This window comes from Pagrus pagrus, assembly GCF_965226575.1.
Source record: "Pagrus pagrus genome assembly, chromosome: 11".
Lineage (NCBI taxonomy): Eukaryota > Metazoa > Chordata > Actinopteri > Spariformes > Sparidae > Pagrus > Pagrus pagrus.
In genome coordinates this window covers 9893974-9914465 of record NC_140195.1, presented here as the reverse complement: position 1 = coordinate 9914465, position 20492 = coordinate 9893974, and the positions used below count along the sequence as shown (strand labels likewise).

The 20492-nt window shown below is 39.8% G+C and overlaps 1 protein-coding gene and 1 pseudogene across 2 annotated transcripts; one reads left to right on the top strand and one right to left on the bottom strand.

Moving 5' to 3' along the window:
• Nucleotides 1–444: 444 nt before the first annotated feature.
• wdr46 (WD repeat domain 46) lies at nucleotides 445–8246 on the bottom strand. The gene is made up of 14 exons (XM_084366468.1): nucleotides 8175–8246; nucleotides 7738–7911; nucleotides 6530–6610; nucleotides 6315–6427; nucleotides 6104–6191; nucleotides 5752–5813; nucleotides 5331–5435; nucleotides 5064–5214; nucleotides 3739–3974; nucleotides 2778–2931; nucleotides 1585–1732; nucleotides 1295–1485; nucleotides 1060–1173; nucleotides 445–954 (listed from the first exon to the last, which is right to left on the bottom strand). Exons 1-14 carry the CDS (start codon nucleotides 8229–8231, stop codon nucleotides 835–837), a joined length of 1794 nt encoding a protein of 597 aa, XP_084222594.1. The 5' UTR covers nucleotides 8232–8246; the 3' UTR covers nucleotides 445–834.
• A 1321-nt stretch (nucleotides 8247–9567) lies between these two features.
• LOC311264741 lies at nucleotides 9568–19792 on the top strand (annotated as a pseudogene). Its single transcript, XR_014624904.1, has 15 exons — nucleotides 9568–9690; nucleotides 10499–10637; nucleotides 10914–11042; nucleotides 11255–11355; nucleotides 12292–12601; nucleotides 13056–13230; nucleotides 13325–13434; nucleotides 16189–16359; nucleotides 17366–17501; nucleotides 17607–17735; nucleotides 18600–18700; nucleotides 18965–19091; nucleotides 19244–19341; nucleotides 19422–19596; nucleotides 19680–19792. The product of XR_014624904.1 is annotated as an uncharacterized misc_RNA (transcript).
• Nucleotides 19793–20492: the final 700 nt, after the last annotated feature.

The window sequence follows — 20492 nt, the reverse complement described above, 5'->3', positions numbered from 1 at the left end:
GGAGAAGTTTAGACAATGGCTGATCCTTTTTGACATTAATCGTAAATGTGCTATGCAGATAGTGTCGCGAAATGGTCACAAAATGTTTGGTTACATTGCTGAGGTCCGACAACATAGCAGAACAGCCAATTAAAAATAATGTTTGAATTTTCATTCAAGTTGATCCAATGTTAAAAACATCACCTCGCTATGAGGCTTTGCAGTCGCTCATTATCGCATACAGTTTGAGAACATATTTTACTAGGGGGCTCTCGCAGACCACTGGTGGTCCATGGAGCACACTTTGTTCTACACTTACGAAAACAGACATAAATATTGTATCCCATTTCTGCCAACAGACCCCCTAAATTCTAAGCAATAGTCCTTTATATATTAAATGTGCGAGCATGTTTAACATTCAGCTGTAATCTCAAATAACACTTAATGAATTCAAAAAGCATCATCTTACTTTTAGAACATATTTATATAAAACATTTGACAAACACTCAGTCAGTCAACAAGATCAAACATGTGAAAAATTTGTTTAGCAGTAGAGAAAAAAACCCACGCCAGCCAGGGAATTACCTCATTACTCATGCAGACAGGCAGTACTTCAGGCCGCAGCAATTAAACAGAACAGCCTATCACCGCAATCAACATTGAATTCTGATAAAAAGCATTAGTCAGAATTCAAGTCTCAACTTGAGTGACGCAACAACATACAGGATTTCTGCACTCCATGTTTTGTTCCCTCGGTGGAGCAACTTGCAAAAAAATGTGTCCTTTATATGAATGTAAAAGGTCACTCCCACAGAAAGTCACTGGGTTCTGGGCTGCACAAAGGGTCCTCCTTTTCTATTTCTTGAATCTGTCCAGAGCAGAACTCTGGCTAGAGAACACTGTCGCCTTCTGTTTCCTCTGATTTTTCTCTTTTTCCATCTTCATTTTGGTGTCCACAGTTTTCCTGATCACATCCTGGGGGGTAAACAAGTCAAGATAGATGAGCTCGACACTGCACATGCAGCAGAAAGATCATTAAGTGACTGCATCAGTCTTTATCTTATATTCTGGATTTCTTACCCTCTGGTCCTCATAAGCCACTTGTTTCTTGCGCCTTTCAACACCGCCAGCAGAACTACGACCTTTTGTCTTATACTTGGGAATAAACTTTTCTTTGGCCAATGGGTCAAAGCCCTGGGGAGACAAAAAATGCATTTAAAGGCTATAAATAAGATAACACTTTCATGACAAAGAAGTAAAGATCTATATCTTAAAATAACATTAGATGTGTGCCAATCAAGATGCAGACACTGACCAGAGCTTGGACTCTGTCTTGGTGCCTTTGCGCAAAGCTGGCACGGTCAACCTGCCCGAGCTCGGTTGGGTCGAGGCTGATAAGCTCTGGCTGGATTTTCTCCAGCAGGGCTTTGACCTCCCACTCTTGCCTCTGCTTTGCACTGCGGAATGGATTTGCATCCAGACCATCAAAGTTAGGCTCTCCCGCACCTGTCAATGCAAATGGAGGAAGACGGAGGTAAAGATGGGAACGGCTTCAATGCACAGAAAAATTTAAATACATGGTATAATGTGAAATTTGAGCAGGACCTGGAACGAGCATGCTGGTGAAGCCATCACCGTGCCCCACCCCGAGCACATCTTCAAAGGGACAGAAGTGCAGGCCCCAAACTGTTCCTCGAACTCTGTGAGCCATGTAGGGTTTAGTCACTGGACTGCGCCACACGTCCCTGTACACCTGCAGGGACAGTTTTCAGACGCAGATGAAGTGATATGAGCAGGCAACACGTGTATAAAAACATATACGGTTCAGGGCAGGTTCACTGAGAGCAATGTTCTCTTTTTCAGGAATGCCCTGGGTAAATACACACAGTTACACATTCACACCTTCCTATCTTAGATTAGCAGATTTATTCTGCCAGTTCAGTGATTGACTGCAGACCCTCCTGTCCGAGCCTGCTTCTCTAATCTTTGTAAATCTTTGGCAAGAAAAAGTCGCCACACAACTTATTTACACTGGACTTTTCAACAAGGAAAAGCAGCTGTAATTGATAACATCAAAAACGGCATTCTATTTCGATGAACTAGTTTTGCTGTCCTGTTATTGTGCACGTGTACTAACTTGGTCAGTCAATGGCATCACAGCTAGTCTACTCTCTAGTTGCATTTGTTTCTGTCGCAGGAAATCCTGTCTTATCACAGCTTTAAAATAGGCCTTGTTTATAGACTTGTAGACTATTTAAAAACTGTGTTTGCATTTCTTTTGCCTGTGCCTTCAAATCTGGCTCGATTTTGAGCTAAGGAAAAAGAAATGCAAAGACATGAAGAGAATTTACCTGATTATGAACACACCCACTCTCTTGAGTGCACCTGTGGCAACTGTTCAGAGCTACGCCGACAACAGCCTTGATGTGTGTGAGCTATTTGTTTTTACACACCCTGAGGAAGTTGAAAGGGATACATGCTAAGCCCACTTAGTAAATACTTTTTTCCTCTCTTTTTTTTAGCAGTGTGCTTTGCTGTCATTTTGTAGTGAAGGTACTTGCCTAAGCTCTCTCTCTTCCTTTTTCTAGGAACCAAAAGTAAACCGCAGACACTAGCATGTCTGTATTGAGTGTTGTCACAATTCAGTGACATTTGTTTCAGTATATTGTGTCTGTGCTGCTCATGATAAAAGTGTGTTCACTTGCAACAAACCACTTCTCCAAATGCATTACTTCCTCTGCGCTGGATCGGTTTTCAATAACAAATCATTAATTACACAGTATGGAGTTGATAATGACCTGGACAATATCCCCCGTGGCTGCAGACAGCACTCCCCTCTGGCTCAGTGACAAACAGGAAGCTCCAGCAGGCAGGAAGTAGGACTTCAAGGGCTTAAACGCTCGAATGTCATACACCTTCAGCTTTTTATCCATGCCAGATGTCACCATGTATCTGCCAGGAGAGAGGAGACAGGTGCTTGAGATTGCTCTCTGGTGGACACTGAGGGAAGTGCAGCTCACTCTCACAACAGAAAAAGTCATCATTATTCATCCTGATCATAAAACTGTTTATCAATGTGTTAAACACATAGAGAGGAAGAAGCAGAAAGAGTGTGTCAATAATTAAAAGGACTTATTAAACTCTAGGGGTATAATAATTCTCTAAATCTGGTTTGGCTCAGACCTAATTTTTTTTTAGTTTGGTTTTGGGGGGCAGGGGTTTTGGGTGAATAAGAAAAACTATGAAGGTAAAATAACTTTATAAATGAGTTCACATAAATAAACTTGCTTAAAAAAAAAAAAAAAATTCTCTTAAGACCAGGCTTTCAGCCAACAGAAGCAAACAGCTGTTTACAGCAGGACATAGTCCAACAAAGTGACTTAGGACTTTAGGATGAGAAGGGGGGTCCGTTTTGAGGGGGAAATGTATTTATTCACAGTTTTGTCCTTTAAAAAGCAGGAAGTAAAGAGTTTTCTGACACATCTTTGTGAGTAAACATGGAAGATGAATTACTGATGCAGAAGTAGCTGCTGGTTAGGATGGGGGTTGGAGGGTGTCCAGAATTGTGAACCAAGACCATGGATGTTTATATTGTGGCTTCAAGCTCAGTTTCAGAATAGTCACACCACTATTACACTCTCAAAGAATTCAGTAAAATGTTGCGGACAACTTTCTACAGCTTCCTGCCTCTAAATGAAGTCCAATAACCATGTTGTCCTACATAAGAAATGGTAATAACTTCTGTTTTCAGTGACTCACGTGCCCGTCTTGTCCACAGTGACAGAGCGAACGCCGCCCTGATGACAGAGCATCTTGACGAGGGCCTCCTTCTGGTTGGGTGACCAGAGGGTGACCGTGCCGTTGTGGTGGCCAAGATGGATAATGGCATTGTGTGGGTTCTGGCACATCACGTCAAGCCGGCCAGTCTTGGTGCAGATGGCTGTCACCTCCTTTCCCACAGACACATCCAGGTACTGCAGGAAACCTGTAGCACTCTGACGATTCAAGTGACAGGAAGGTTTGTCAGTGTGTTTGCTTTTAGATTAGTTGTTTTTACTTTACTCTACATACACAGATACTACTCGCTAATTTCAGGGGACAAATGATGATGACAGGATTGATTCATTTCAAATATGAAAACATAATTACATGAGTAATTGTGTAGATGAATAACACTATTATCAAATCATTTTTAAAGGAATGTATTTGAATTTAGCCACATTCCCAACCCTGAAAACACATCGGTTGAAATAAGCCATTTTCCAAACTTTCTAGAGTTTGCACAAACCCCGTCAGCTTATCAACACATGCTTCCATTTTTCTGTTTTTGTTCACACTGTCAGAAAAGCAGTAATTCTACTTTGTGTTTATTATTGAGCAAACTACATCCTCTACAATTAACATGCAGTTAAATTAAAGTAAAACTTCACCAAATATTAGCATTGTTAAAAAACAACCAGGAAAGAAACAAACAAACAAAACATGAAATGGCTCCATATAGCTCGTGCTGTGCAATCCAAGTCTCCACCCTGAGAACATGAAAAGACGCTATTTATGCAAATCTTCACTGTAGCTACTAAGATAAAATCGCTAGCGTAGCCCATCTGAAGTGGGTGCAAGAGCTTGACCATGCATCAAAGGTATAAATAAAGTAATTTCAAATCAGTTTTTGATCTTGGGGCTTCCGGACACTTGCTGGACAAGCTGTATGGAGCCATTTTATCTGTTGTTTGTTTTTTATGTTTTGAAGTCCCCAGCTACTTCAGTTGTTTATGAGAATGCTGCGACACTGTTTTGCTGTGACGCTCAAGTAACGTGTTGTGGACTATGAAACTTCACCTGATTTTACACTGACATGGGGTTGAGGTAGATAATGACTGAATTTTCACTTTTGGGTGAACTTTAATACCTCTCTGACAGCATCAATCAAACTGAATGTTATTATCCTCTTAAAGGCAGAATTTATGGCAGAGCTGTTGCGTTGGGTTACAGCAGATTGTACAAGTGTACTTAATGAAGTGACTGGTGAGTGTATTTAAAAAATGAACATGCAAAATCTTCAAGAACAGTTTTAATGAACCTACCGCTGTGGCAAGCAAGAAGTGGTACGGGAGGAACTGCATTCGCAGGACGTCATTGAATTTGCGGATGCAGTGAAGCTCTATTCCATTTGAGTCGTAGATATACAGCCACTTCTTCTGAGCCACTGCATACATGGCCTCACTATGGAGCCACCTACAAAAAGACGGAACATTTATTTTATTCACACGGATGATGATTACAGCTGTTGTTAGTTGAAGCATGCCTGTAATATACAATGTTTTGTGCTTTGTGTAATGCTGATGACTTACTTCACATCATTCACAGACTCCATCACGTTTATCTCACACATTAGCTGTTTGGACTGCCAGTCTATACAGGCAACATGGCCTCTCCTCCCACCAAGCACCAGGTGACTGAAGGGAAGAGAAGAGAACAAACTGTTAACATCAATATTTAATTTTTTTATTATCACAGTTATCAAAAATATTTTGAAATCGCAACACCCCGAGTGCACACACATAGTTTACATTCACATTATATTCACTTCCTTTTATACCACCTTTAAATACTCTCTTCTAACTTATTGCCTATTCTAATGGTTTATTCTATGTTAATTAAAATATTGTAATATTTGTTTGTAAAGTTTCTGTCTGTAGAGTGAAGCTGTGTACTGTATAGTGATGATCAAGCTGAACTTGGAAATGAATAGCATTAGAGAGTGATACTGACCGTCCAGTCTTGCTATAATCCACTCGATACGGTCCAAACTGAGACAGTTTCAGATTAAAATACTGAGGAGGAAGTGAGAGAGAGAAAAACAAATTAATCAAAGGCAAATAATCTGACCAATAAGAGGAGACCTGGAATACAATGTATAAAGGTGCTCTTAAATTCAATTTAAATGTAATCCAAACATCATAAAGTTTATTGCCGTTTTTTATTTTGCCGTAATCAATTTTGACATCCTTACTAAAAGTATGTAGTAGTATTTAAATCAATATTTTACAACAAAGGCCCGAGCACTTAAATGTCTGAAGTGAAATCTTCTAGCATCAACACGAGGGTCCAGTCAGTGTCCCACCTTTGACCCAGATGTTATGTCCACAGCATCTGCAATATCTTCCTGAGAGATTGTACATGTGTCCTCATCTTCGTCTCCTTCTAGAAAACTGAGATTGGAGGGAAATGTGTCACAACCAGGCTTTGAAGGAATGGCTTAAATTGAAATTTTTCACAGTTTAATCTCCATCACATTATACAGTGTGACACAGAGAAGCAAAGGGAAAATTTACCCCGCATCCTCTGGGAGTAGGAGGTCGAAGCGGGCAGCTTGTTTCTGGGCCATTTCTGATGCTTTTTCTGAGCGGGTTATCATGTCTTTCAGCTTGTAATGAGTACCGCGAGGCTGGTAAAAGAAGAACAAATTAATGACTTGTTGGCTGGTGGCAACAGCAAACCCCACTTATTTACTAGAGAGATTTTTAATAAGTAAAATTGGGGTGCTTACCTTTTTAGTTTTATCTTTCCTCTTGAACTTCTTTATCCTGTCCTCTGGAATAGGAGCAGGCCCAGGGAAAGGGTCAGTTTTCTGAGAAAATATGAACAATAATCAGAAGAAATATGTTAGATTTACTTTGTCAAAAGTCCAAAATTATTTTGAAAATGTTATTTACATGCTTTTTCAAGCCTAAATCTTCAATGTAGCTGCTAAGCCAAAAGCATCCTGGATGAGGCAATGATCTAATAACTACTCTGGATGCAGCTTCGTAGGCAGAGCCCCGTTCATTCTTATGAAAGCTGCTCAGTGGCGAATGGAGCTAAAAAGCTAGATTTCCGAGGTATAAAATTACCCGTTGTGGGGCCCATAGAGCGTGCGCACTGGAAACTTACGTCGATCAAGCTGGCTAACTTCTGGTTTAGTGCCTGGCTAACTTGAATGGGTTGAATGAATTAATTATGTAGCTCTTCTAGACTTTCCAAATGTTATCAGTCTGAATGGCTTGACAGTGAAATGAGTCATTTCACTGGGGTTTTGGCGCTCCAAAAAATGTATCCACCATTTTAGAGCTGCTTCTTTCACAATGTAAGTTTAATGTAAGCTAAGGTGGGTGCACAAGCTCAAATGCAAATCAAGGATGTAAATAAAGGCTTTTCAAATCAATTTGGGATCTCATGGCTTCCGGAGGGACTTGCATTGCTTCGGACAAACTGCACGGAGGCATTTATTGTTGATGTTTTTGGTTGTTTCTTCAATGTTTTAAAACAAGTCCCCATCTACTTCAGTTGTTTAGGAGAATGCTGCAAAAATTTTTTGCTGTGAAGCTCCAGAAGTGTTTTGAGGACTACGAAACTTCCTCCAACTTTCCAACGGCATGAGGGTGAGTAGATGACGTCTGAACTTTAATTTTGGGGTGAACTCATCCTTTAACTATTGCAAGGAATCTAAAATATGTCAGGTTGGAGTTTGGGGAAATTTGAATTAAACTACTACACTATTTCCAATTAGATGGAATAGGGCAGCAGTATACAGAAACAGATTGTGTATTGTCCGGAAATGTGGAATATAACGATTTATACAATCATAAGGAAAAACAAAAGAAACACCTTAAGGACCATGACATGTCAGGTATTTAATCAAATTCCCTGTGATATTCAGTAGGAGTTCCCACTTCTCAGTTGACAGTGACAACTTGAGTCGGTCACACATAGCCTTACCCCTGATATGAACTTCTTTCCATCTCTTTCATCCCCTTCTTGCTTTCTTTTCGTTGTTTTCTGTGTCTTTTGCTCCTCTTGTTGCACAGCCTGTTCAGTCTGTTCTTCGTCTTTTCCCACTTTGATGTCATCTTTCCCCTCCTTCTGTTCCTCCTGCCAGTAACGAGCTGGAGGCTGTTAAAGAGGAGAAAACAATGGCAAGTTAGCAGGAGGAAACACGAGGACTCAGTGCATTATTTTGTGTATTAGCCTGGCGTCCTCCAGGACCGCGTACACCAGCACTACTTGCGTTAGCTGCCCGATGCTAGCAAATAATCAGCCAATGCTACGTTTCTGTCAGTTTGACAAGCACTGTGCAAGTCTGCCTTAGCTGATTATATCAAACGTTTGCCACGGTTAGAGTGACGTCCTCTTACTACTTCTTTATTCGTAGTTACCTTCTTCTTTTTCCCCACGTGTGAATCCTTCACCGTTGCCTCGCCGGGAGACGCCATCTTTATTGTATACGTTTTTTCCTTCTTCTTCTTCTTCTTCTTCTTCTGATGAATTTCCGGCAGACTAGACGCAGCGCATGCGCATTGCTGCCCTCCGCTGGCCACTTATAGAATTGCATTGAATGAATGAAATCCTTATGGAGAGTCCAGATGGAGAAAATGACTTACAGTTTTTGTTGTTTCATAATGTTCTGAGCTGAAAAGGGATTTCAATTAATGACTCTCCACAAATGCATTTTAAATTAGGTTGGTTACCAGCCATTGCCAGCCCATGATTAAGTGCACGGTGACCCAGTCTCAGCTTTCTTGTTACCACACTGTCCCTCCTGTCCATTCTTACACTTGACCTGCTTTAACTTGTTGGCTGTATTGAATAATAAAACATTTGTTTTCCTCCTTAACCTACCCCATCCTTGTTATATTAATGTACAATGTACTTAAGTATCAATTAAAATGTAATGGAGTGGAAGTCTGAAGTACCAGAAAATGGAAACAGTAAAGTAAAGTGGGCAGGCCATGGCATGCAGATAAAAAAAGGCCTACACAAGATAAGGCCTAATTATAAAGCTCAGTATTTGCTCTTTGCTCGGGTTACGGTAGGACAATTGTCAGGGATATTATAAAAGTGCATTAGTTTACTAGAACTACTCTGTTCAACATATTTCTAAAACAAATGGAGATAGTTAAGTGGCAAGGACAGGCTTCGAGTGGACCATGACAGTCAGATTACACCAAACATAACATGCAGCTACATGAATACCGGGCTTATATTGGACCCAACTGTTTTTTTTGTATTGAGAATATCACATGTGAGAGGGTGAAGACTGCATTCAAGTGAAAATTGTCAAATAAAGTGTCAAATTTGAAGTATAGAAATAAGTATTGTACTGTGTTGTCCATTTTACTACTATTTTTTAAGGAGACCTGTTGTGCTTTGTATTTGTTTTTTCTTTTCCTTCATTGCGTCATATAAACCTGTGGTGTGCCTGTGGAGGAGGGCAAAAAGAGTGGTTAGACTCCAGCCAGTACTTATGTGACCTAGATAACGGTGGGCTGGGAAAGGTGTTGTAAATCACTGTAATCACTCACCTGCAGGGCAAACAAAGACAGAGGTAAGCTCAGACCCCAAGATGACTCCAGGCGTCCACAACTATTCAGCCAAAAGTGTGATAACTCTAAAATAAGCAGCAGCCTATAACTGTCTAACTATCAAGACACAGAGTTGAAGGGAAAGGCAACAAAGGGTGAAAGCTCAGGAAATGTGGGAGGACAGGGAGGAGTCAGACTTTCATACCACATTCAGGACCCTGCCTGCAATAACAGGGAGACAGTGTTATGCAACCAGTGGGGAGAGGAAGGAAAGCAGTTTGCTTGTCTGGGAAAGATCACAGCCAAAGAGAAAAGTGTCAGAACTACAGTGGTGAAACCAGCAGCGGTCAGAATGTCTGATCCAGGAGCGGTATGTCTCTAAAAGAGCTCTCTTTAAATCTTCACTGTGCTGACTGTAAAGCGGGGTTCATTAATTGTAAAACATGTAAACATGAGCTAATGAGAATGGACTGAGGGATTTGACGTGCAAGCCAAAGTGATGAATTATATTCTTTCTCTTCTTCTTTTTAAGATAACTGCAACAATCTGACTTCACTGTCTGCAGCTGACAGTGAATAATGTTTGCACGCTTTACTGTGCAATCAAATGGCAGTAGTTTGATTACTCCCCCACTTGAACACGCCTTAAACTTCTTTTAAATCACATCTTAAAACCAACTTTTGCAGAGCTGCTTTTGTGTAAAGACACGTTTTAAGTGATTTTTGTCTTTCTATCCTTTATCAGTTTCTAATTCCTCTTATGTGATGTCTTCTTACCATCTTTTGTTGCGTTTATCTGTTTATTGTCAATTTATTAATCATGTTTTATTGTGTTTACTGTATGTGATCTAATCTCATTTAATGTTGTGTTGATATTGTCCGTTACTGGTTTATTTTCCATTATTTATCTTTTTATTTGCATTGCTTTTTGGGGAGGTATTTGCCTGTTTTGTCTCTTTTTCTCCTTATACTTGATATGATGACATTCTGTCTTTTGCATTTTGCTTCACCTTGTTTTAACTTCACCTTCTAATACTGTCTTCCTGAGCTTACTCCTTTTTCTTGTCTGTCAAAGCGCTTTTTAAACTGTTTTTAAAGGGGTTTTATAAACAAAGTTATTATTATTATAGTATTACTCTCACACAATGATCATGTGTTTTGCGTGTTTTTGTTGAAAAGAAGTTGGATCTACCCCGACCGGAAATTTTTGATTTCCATGGAGTCACAATGATCCACTATTTCACAGAGAGCTGGGAGAAGGTTCAAAACTTTCAGGCCAGGCCAGATGATATACTTATTGCAACATACCCCAAAGCAGGTCAGTGCACATGAAAAGTCTTTGTAAATGCTTTATAGCTTATAAAAGATGTGGGTGTCGAGGTGAGGTAAGATGAAGTGAGGTGAGAGGTGGTGAAATCAGGAACGTGCATGGAATTTTGAATAAAGGAATATGTATGATGGGTTTTAGTTCACATACCGGCCTCCTGCTGCTGATCACTCATTACCGCTGTTCTTCCCCACACAGCACAACCACGGGTGATGTCATTGTTATCTCTATACTGTGGCATTTCCTCTCTCTCTCTGTTTCTTTTAGGAACCACATGGGGCTCCTTAATTCTTGACCTGCTGTATTTTGGTAAAGCGTCTCCAGAGCGTCAGACATCCATCCCTATCTATCAAAGAGTGCCGTTCCTGGAGATCACCATCCCATCAATGGATTCAGGTTGAACAGATGATCAAATTTACGCACCAGATTACACGAAGCAGACACATCATCTTTTAACATTCAGTTTGTTGTGTGGGGATATTCAGCCTTTTTGTTCAAACTTAAATGAACCTTATCTACCACAGTGTCTGTTTCTAACAGGACAGTAGACACAACTACTAAAGCATGTCAGGGCATCAATGTTTTTCTTGCTTTATCTCTTCATGTAGGCGTTGACCTGGCAGAGAAGCTCCCCACCACTCCTCGGATCATTAAAACTCATTTTCCAGTTCAGTTCGTGCCGAAGTCCTTTTGGGAGCAAAACTGCAAGGTCAGCCGTTTGCGTGTAATTTCATGATATCAGTGCATGATCACAGGATGCTAAAATAGAGCACAAATATGGCTTTCAATTTATCTCAAAACCTGTGCACATAAAAACCTGGTACGTGCACGTGGAAGGAGAACACAGAACAGTGTCCTCCCTAGGGAGTGATTCTGCTCTGTGAGCGCACAGAACAACCCCGTCTCATCAATCTGCATACAAATACCATGACTTCACGTGCAGTGCATTCGTCAAAGTCTGATTTTGCTCGCAGGATCCATTGTCCCATGACTTTTGTCGACATGGCACTGTAACAAAAAGACCTTTGTTATATATTTTGTTGAGTTGTGTGCTTACATTATCCCAAAACATTTAAGGTGAATAAAACTTCAAAACATCACCTCATCTGCGAACATTTATGCATGAGTCACTTCAGATAGATTTTTATCAGCAGCCGTGGTTGTTTAATGGTGTATACATCAACAGTGACGTGAGTTTGACAGCAGGAACATTCCTAAGTGACCAGACTCTGGACAACAAATACCTGCTAGAGATTCTGGATTAGAGCCAGACCCTCTGGGCTCCAGAGGGTCTGGCTCTAATCCAGAATCTCTAGCAGCTCTGAGCAGCCCTTCACACAACACTCGGCAAACCATTTTATACTTGGTATTTAGCATCACCTGCAAGCAAAATTGGACTTCTGCGTATGGACTGCACACAGTTTGAACATGTGAAGTCGTGTTAGTTGTTAACAGATAAAGGAGAGGGAGCAGTTCTGCTCAGCGTGAATCCTCCCGACAAAACTCGCAACACTCGCTTGCTAGTGAAGTTGACTTGAGACTTTGGAGGTTATTACAACAAACACTTAACGTAGATGTGTGAAAGTATATCATGTCTCATGACAGGTTGGTCCTCAGGTAATTTAGGTATTTTCTTCTTCTGTAGGTGGTCTACGTGGCCCGCAATGCCAAAGACAACATGGTCTCTTATTTTCACTTTGATCGCATGAATTTGGTCCAGCCAGAGCCAGGAGACTGGAACAGCTACTTCCGCAGATTCATGGAGGGAAAATGTATGTATGAGAAGCAGAAATATTATTGGAGCTGAGATGTATAGATTTAAACTGATGGATTTCATATATTGTTCTGTTGCTTTAGTGGTGTTTGGATCCTGGTATGACCACGTGAGCAACTGGTGGAAGAAGAAACAGACCTACTCAAATCTCCATTATATGTTCTACGAAGATATGATTGAGGTAGTTCAGTTGTTTTTGTCGGTTCTTTCTATTGAGTCAACACTCTTAGATAAGATGTTCCTTTATTGAGCCCCCTTGGGAGAAATTCCCAGGTAACAAAGCAGTACAGAGGGAAATAAGTAGCAGCACAAGAGTAAGTCTCAAAATAGAGACAATAATAAGGAGATATTGGAGAGAATAAAATAACAATTTGAATAAAAATATAATAAAAACTATTAGAACAAAGATAAACATATTATATACAGAGCTGTCGTGTGTGTACATGATGTGTGCAGTATATAATAAATGTGCAACATGTGCAATGTGCAGGGTTCCTGATATATTAAATAACAACAGAACAGAAAACAATCAGTCTTTAAGTGACAGTGAAGTGTATGGTTGAGTCCTTAATCAGTGGAGAAAGGAGGTGTTGGGAGCTGTGGTGGATGATGATCTCTAACCATTTTGTTTCCAGGACACCGGACGGGAAATAGACAAACTCTGCTCCTTTCTTGGTTTGTCTCCTTCGGCTGATGATAAGAAGCAAATCATGAACGGAGTCCAGTTTGACAACATGAAGAAGAACAACATGGCCAATTATTCTACAGTAATGGTTATGGATTTCAAGGTTTCTCCTTTCATGAGAAAAGGTAACTGGATAAATAACTGAATGTGTGTGACAAGAAAAAAAAAAATCAGATCTTCACTTTTAGCTAAAATGACTGATTCTCTGTGGTTCTGCAGGGAAGGTTGGTGACTGGAAGAACCATTTCACTGTGGCCCAGAATGAAGAGTTTGAGGAAGACTACAAGAAAAAGATGAAAGACCACACACTTCAGTTCCGCACTGAAATCTGAACAGGACTGAACGGGCCGTGTTTGTGGAGATCGGTCCACAACTGACTGGACATGTGGCATTTCTGTAAAAAATCAAGTTATAGTTGCCTCTGGTGTGATAGCAGAGGTGTGGAGTGTGACTTATTGTGATTTTTTATCTGAATTAAGGCTGTGAACTACATATTATGAAGCAAAGTGCAAATCAAACCACTATATCCATGTGGAAGGAGAATATTTCCATCATAACAACAGGAGGTATGTGAATAAAGCAACAAAAATGTTGGCTTTGAGATAATATCATGTCTTTTATATAACTATAATATATTCTATTATTGTTATAAATGTTAATGTGTAATTTAAGAGCAGCTATATGACTACACCATTTACATTGATTACCTCTAATGAGACCAAGGGATTAGTGTGATCAGTAAAATCAATCCAAAGGGTTTCATTCATATCCACATTGTATATTTGCAATAAAACAAAAGGAACTTTTTCATCTTGTTCATGTTGTCGTCGTCTCTGTGTGAGTCATTATTGAAAAAATGATCACAAAACAGGTAAAAACAAAGGTTATGTCTTTTTGCACGTGATACTACCCTTCTCCTTGCACTGTTCATTTTGGCAGCTATTTTAGATTGTGTCTTAGTTTTAAAAAAGCTTATTAGTTTTAGTCACATTTTAGTAATTTTTATCCCTCATAGTTTTAGTAGATGAAAATGTTAAACGTTTCAGTCAAGCTTTAGTCAAAGTGTTTCCTCTCTTTAAAGTCATTCTGTAAGGATAATAAGCTTCTGCATAATCAGCAGCTCCATTTTTTGTCAAGTTTTCTTTTAAACATCACAGACAGTTTGATCAGGTTGTTGTAGGCTGTATTTAGAAATACGACCATTATGATATACTAGTGCTGAAACACCTATTTGATTATTATTCCTACCTGGCCTTAGAGCTAAGAAATCATACATAAATGTCTTCTAAATCAATTGCTGTGTAATCTTAGAAACAACAGTTTGCAGTAACTGCAATGCCATGTTCAGTGTTACGTTTTGTGGTAAAAAGGTGAGGACCCAAATGCAAAAACATCCAAGAGGCAGGCAGGATTAAGAAAACAAAAGGCAAGATTTATTTACAAAAGATGAAATAATCGGAAAACCACGAATCCAAGAAAATGGGCCAAATGCCAAAATCACAAAGTAGCAACACAAACTATACAAAGTACCAACTCGGAAGAACAAAGTACAACTAAAAACACGAGGGACAAAAAACCAGAAACATACTAAAGGGAAACACTGGAGGTAACTGGAACAGGCTCAGGTGAAACACAAGAGAAGAAATGGACAAACTGACAAAGACATGAGGGAGCACACAGACTAGAACACACACAAGGACTGATTACAGACAAGACACAGATGGACATAGAAAAGGGGCTTGAAATCAGACAATGGGAGGAAATGAGAAGCAAAATATGACACATGAGGGTAAAACTTCAAAATAATTCAGAGCTGTCGGTACACTTTTTTGGTAAGGAGTGAGTGAAAATAGATCGAGCATAATTCTCAGCTGCTTGGAAAAATATAGAATAAATAAATAAATAAATATAAAGACTATACTCGCAGGCTAATGAGTGGTGTAGTAATGAGTCCTAAATCCCGGAAATCAGTTGGCATTTTTGCACATCCAGTTTCCTCGTCTCAAAGTCAATGGGTTTTTTTTAACGAGATTTCAGTTAAATGCCTGAAATAAGGTCTGTGGATACCACAGGCTTAAGATATGCATCATAAAATACATCATTAAATGTCATGCAATTTATTTATAAAGTTTTATTGTCTTAAAAACGTTGTTAATAAGTGGCTAAACGAGACTGCAGGAGTTGGTGGGGACATTAAAAGAGGTCATATTATGCTTTTTGGGTTTTTGCCTTTCCTTTATTGAGTCTTGTAGCATTTTTGTGCATGTAAAAGGTCTGCAAAGTGAAAAAGGCCAAAGGGAGTTACTCTCTCCCACAGAAAACACTGCTCCTGCACTGCCTGACAAACCTGATTTAGAGTAGAGCCTTTACTTCCGTAGCTTATATGCGTCACAATTATATGTTGTATAAATATACAGTATATATATATATATTAATATATTTATTATAAAATATATACAGCTGTACCGCAGCCATGCTTACCAGCTGTAATGGCATTATGTTGGATCACACTACCTTGCTCAGCATGACCCGCCCTACTCTGCCTCTGATTGGCCACATCCTGCCCGTTATGTAATGCGCATGTGAAACTCTCATCAAAGATTGAACAGAGGCGAGATGTCTCATTCCGTATCTAAAACAGAGCGTGTAAGTGTGTAAACAGCTGCTGAAGCAATGCAACATATCAGAAAAATAATGTGTTTTTTGAAAATTAAAGAATGTAAACCTATTCTACTATGACCCCCAGATAAAACTATGAACCAGAAAATTAGCATTATGTGACCTCTTTAAACGTCATCAAGGCGCTTAGTGGTGGTGGGGTAAATATCATAAGATCGTGTTTGCCATAGATCTTATATTTGGCGAGAATCCAAAATCCGATTCAAAGATCCCATTGGCTTTCTGTCAAGGAAACCATGGCGATACCAACTTCCTGGTTAGCCTACAGAAATACATCATTGCCACACCAGTCTATAAGCGTTACCGTAGCAAAAAGTAATGTTCATTTAGACACATTTCTCACAAGTCTTGAAGCTAACAAAACTGACAATAACTAACCCATTAACCCAGCCAATGTTAGCTAATGTCCAATGTCATTCACTCATTATTTTGTTACTCAAACTGAAAAAAAATTTCGTGATAAAAACTGGTTCCCAGGCGGAGACAGTGTGGTTTGCTCAAATTTGCCAGAAGTTTACACAGCATACACTGACTTAACGTTAGCAAATATGCAGTGCATGTTTGATCAACATCAGGTAAGGCTAGCTGACGATTCAGGGCATCAGTAGCAGGGTGGATAGACTTCAGGTTGTTACAATTCCTCCCACTTATTCTATAGCCACAGGTTGCCTCTCAGTCCTCTTACCAGTTATAGTCTTAGAAGTCTGCTGATCTGAAGAAAGTACGTATGTCTCTAAACTAATCTCTTCAAAGCTAGTGTGCTTTCCTCCCAAGTGGGGTTAATTACTTGCTAAACATTTATGCTGAGCTACTGAGAACGGACTGAGGTATTTTAAAATGCAAACAAAAGTTTATCTCCTTCTGCTTTTTAAAACAATCTCACTTCTCTATCTGCGGCTGAGAACAATGCTCTTTATGTCAGAAAGTCACTAAAATGCTACAACATATTCGTTGCTGTACAGTGTCTTTGGGCAGGTGCTCACATGAGGATTTTTCAAATTGGGCCAAGAATCTTAATGTTAACATTATGGGGACGGGGGAGTTCTCCAGAAAACAGAAATACTGATCATTTGCCAGAACAGTGCTGTAGATACAAAGTAAGAAGAAAACTGCAAGAAAAAGGAAAAAAATATAGCTTTGTGTTTTGCTTCCCATGTAGTATTACCACAAAGGCACTCAAAAGGATTAGAAATGACATATATGTTGAGCTGAACACGTTTACACTGTTTAGACAATTTCCAAGTGGCTGATATTGTTTTAAGTGCACACAAGCCCAAAGCTTTTGAAATCATTTAAATACTATTTTCATTTTGAAATAGTTAAAAATAACAGATCGGGGTATGGAAGTAGTAAAACCGGTTTTTAATGATTATATGGGCTGAGTCTTATCTACACTTTTCTCCTGTTCAAATTCTTGAAACACGCTTGGTGCTTTCACTCCAAACAATGTCTACAACATTGTTGTTTGCATTCAGCTGCACACTGTCAAAATGCTGGAGTTTGATTATTCTCAACCAATGATCATATGCTTTGTATGTTTTCTTTTCTTTTTCTTTTTTTCTTTCTTTTTTTTTTTGGAAGATGAATATTACTCGACCAGAACTGTTTGATTTCCATGGTGTCTCAATGACCCACACTTTCACGGACAGCTGGGAGAAGGTTCAAAACTTTCAGGCCAGGCCAGATGATATACTTATTGCAACATACCCCAAAGCAGGTCAGTGCACCTGAACACATATGCTCTATAGGACACAAAATATGTGTGTATAGAGCTGAGAGGTGGTGGAATCATTTTATTTTCCTTTCTCTGTCTTTCTTTAAGGAACCACGTGGGTCTCTTTGACTCTTGACCTGCTATATTTTGGTCAGATGTCCCCAGAGCGTCAGACATCCATCCCAATCTATCAGAGAGTTCCTTTCCTGGAGACCACTAACCCTTCTAGAATTTCAGGTTGGACAGTCAAACAAAAATATGCACACTGATTCTTATTTAACCTGGTTAGTATCATACTTCTGACAAAACACTGTAGGGCTGTAGGCTTCCCAAACAGGCTCTGTGGAAGAATCTTAATCTTAACATTTGGGGGAGGGGGAAGAAAACAGAAATACTGATCATTTGCCAGAACAGTGCAGTAGATCTGAAGTAAGAAGAAAAATTTCAAGTCAAAACAGTCAAAATGCCGGAGTTTGATTATTCTCACCTAATGATCATATGCATATGCTCAGCCGGGACCCCCAATGCCAAAACTGGAGAGGCATCTGATGCCATGCCGGAACTGACGGGATGTCAGCAAGGGAGCTGTGTAGTGGAGATGCTGGGCGGCGGAGGCTTGAGATCACTTGGCAGCAGGACCTCCATGACACTAGGCTGTGAGGCAGAGCAGCTGGATTATATGACTGTCCTCTCTCTCTGACGTTTTTTAGGAACCACGTGGGTCTCTTTGTCCCTTGACCTACTGTTTTTTGGTAAAACAGCTCCAGAGCATCAGACATCTATCCCAATCTATGAAAGAGCTCCTTTCCTGGAGCTCACCGACCCATCATTGGGTCCAGGTTGAATAGATGATCAAACATATGCACCATATTTTCAAAAAGTGCATCAGAAACAAACACATCAAACACAACCTCATTTAACCTTCAGCATACTATGTGGTGAGGTTTTACCTTTTGCTCAAACTTCAATTTACGTGATCTGCTATTGTCTCAGGTTCGATTGCTTTCTATTAGTACCACACTGTGGCGGTCAATAAAGAACTACTAAAGCACTTTACAGGATCAGGGTTTTGTCTCATTCGATCTTTACCTGTTCATTTAGGAGTTGACCTGGCCGAGAACCTCACCACCTCTCCACGCCTCATTAAAACTCATTTTCCAATCCAGTTTGTGCCAAAATCGTTTTGGGAGCAAAACTGCAAGGTCAGTAATTTGTGTTAATACCTTGAAGCTAGTTCCTTGGGAAAGGGTCAAGGGCCATGCATTAATGGTAGGAGAAACTGGAGCCCCTGGAGGAAACCCACTCAGCAGAAAATACCACATTACACACATTTACATTAACCTACTCTTTACTTACCTACACATACTTACGTTTTCTTTTACAAGTGCCAGGGCTTGTATTACTCTCCCAAAACTCTTTTACCTTTTTGCAGCTCTAAAAGCTTACATTGGTTTCTTCTTCTGTAGGTAGTCTACGTGGCCCGTAATGCCAAAGACAACATGGTGTCTTATTTTCACTTTGATCGCATGAGCTTGACCCAGCCAGAGCCAGGAGACTGGAACACCTTCCTCCACAAATTCATGGAGGGAAAGGGTATGTATGAACAACAAGATGGACAAAAATAAATACAAATACATATGTGGAAAATTAGAAGGCTTTTTTGGAATGACATTTGTTTAATATTCAAGTTTACATTATTATTTCCATAAAGTCACCTATGGGCTTCCATTGTTATGTTGCTTTAGTGGTGTATGGATCCTGGTATGACCATGTTAACGGCTGGTGGAAGAAGAAACAGACTCATTCAAAACTCCACTACATGTTCTACGAAGATATGATTGAGGTATTTCAGTTGTTTTTGTGGGTTCTTTCTATTGAGTCAATTCTCTCCTAGATGATGATATCTAACCATTGTGCTTTCAGGATACTGGACGGGAAATAGACAAACTCTGCTCCTTTCTTGGTTTGTCTCCTTCAGTCGAAGAGAAGAAACAAATCATGTACGGAGTGCAGTTTGACAATATGAAAAAGAACGACATGGCCAACTATTCTAGCGTGCCAGATATGGATTTCAAAATTTCTCCTTTCATGAGAAAAGGTAAACTGATGTGTTTGACAGGAAACAAAATCAGATCTCCACCTTTAGCTAAAATGACTGACTGATTCTCTGTGGTTCTGCAGGGAAGGTTGGTGACTGGAAGAACCATTTCACTGTGGCCCAGAATGAAGAGTTTGAGGAAGACTACCAGAAAAAGATGAAGGACCACACACTTCAGTTCCGCACTGAAGTCTGAACTGGGTCAGACAAGTTGTGCAGAGATTGGTCCATGAGTGACTGGACATGTGGCATTTCTATAAAAAATCAAGTTATATCTGCCTCTGATGTCCCTTTTCTTGTGATTATTATCCAAATTAAGGATCTGAACTACATATCATTTCATTATAACAAGAATGTGCAGCTTTAAAACTACACTATTTACATTGGAATTCTCAAATAAGATCAAGAAATAAATGTGATCAGTTAAATTAATCCAAAGATTTTTTTTTATCTGTATCTGTGTTGTAAATTTGCAATGAAATAATAAAAACTTTCTCATCTTGTTGTCGTCTGTGTGTGAGTCAAGGTAGAGATTCTGCACCAGAGCCAGAGCCTCTGGAGAATAAACACTCAGAGTCACTTGGGACTCTGCTCTGATCCAGAACCGTCTGCCGATGGGAGGTAAATTTAGAGATTATTTTTAAACTTTTGGGATTAAAGAGTGGATTCAACTTCGCTCCTGTTTATTAATCTGACTGCTGCAGCTATCTGCAGTGCTGACCTCCACTTTCTGGTGTTTATGTACTGTAATTCCAGGTGTTGATTCTCCAGAGGGTCTGGCTCTAATCCAGAATCTCTAGCTGGATCAAAGCAACTGAGCAGCGGCGCCCTTCCCCCAATCTGCCCGGCCCTCCACACAACACCCTACTAACATCTTTGGTTTTGTTTTGATAGAG

What these genes read in the sequence shown, in the direction of transcription:
- wdr46 (XM_084366468.1), bottom strand. Translation starts at nt 8,231, where the DNA reads ATGGCGTCTCCCGGCGAGGCAACGGTGAAGGATTCACACGTGGGGAAA. An exon ending in GAAAGAAGTTCATATCAGGG is followed by an intron (nt 6,611 to 7,737) that starts GTAAGGCTATGT and finishes ATATTTTCTCAG; the next exon opens with AAAACTGACCCTTTCCCTGG. An exon ending in GAGTCTGTGAATGATGTGAA is followed by an intron (nt 5,215 to 5,330) that starts GTAAGTCATCAG and finishes GTCTTTTTGTAG; the next exon opens with GTGGCTCCATAGTGAGGCCA.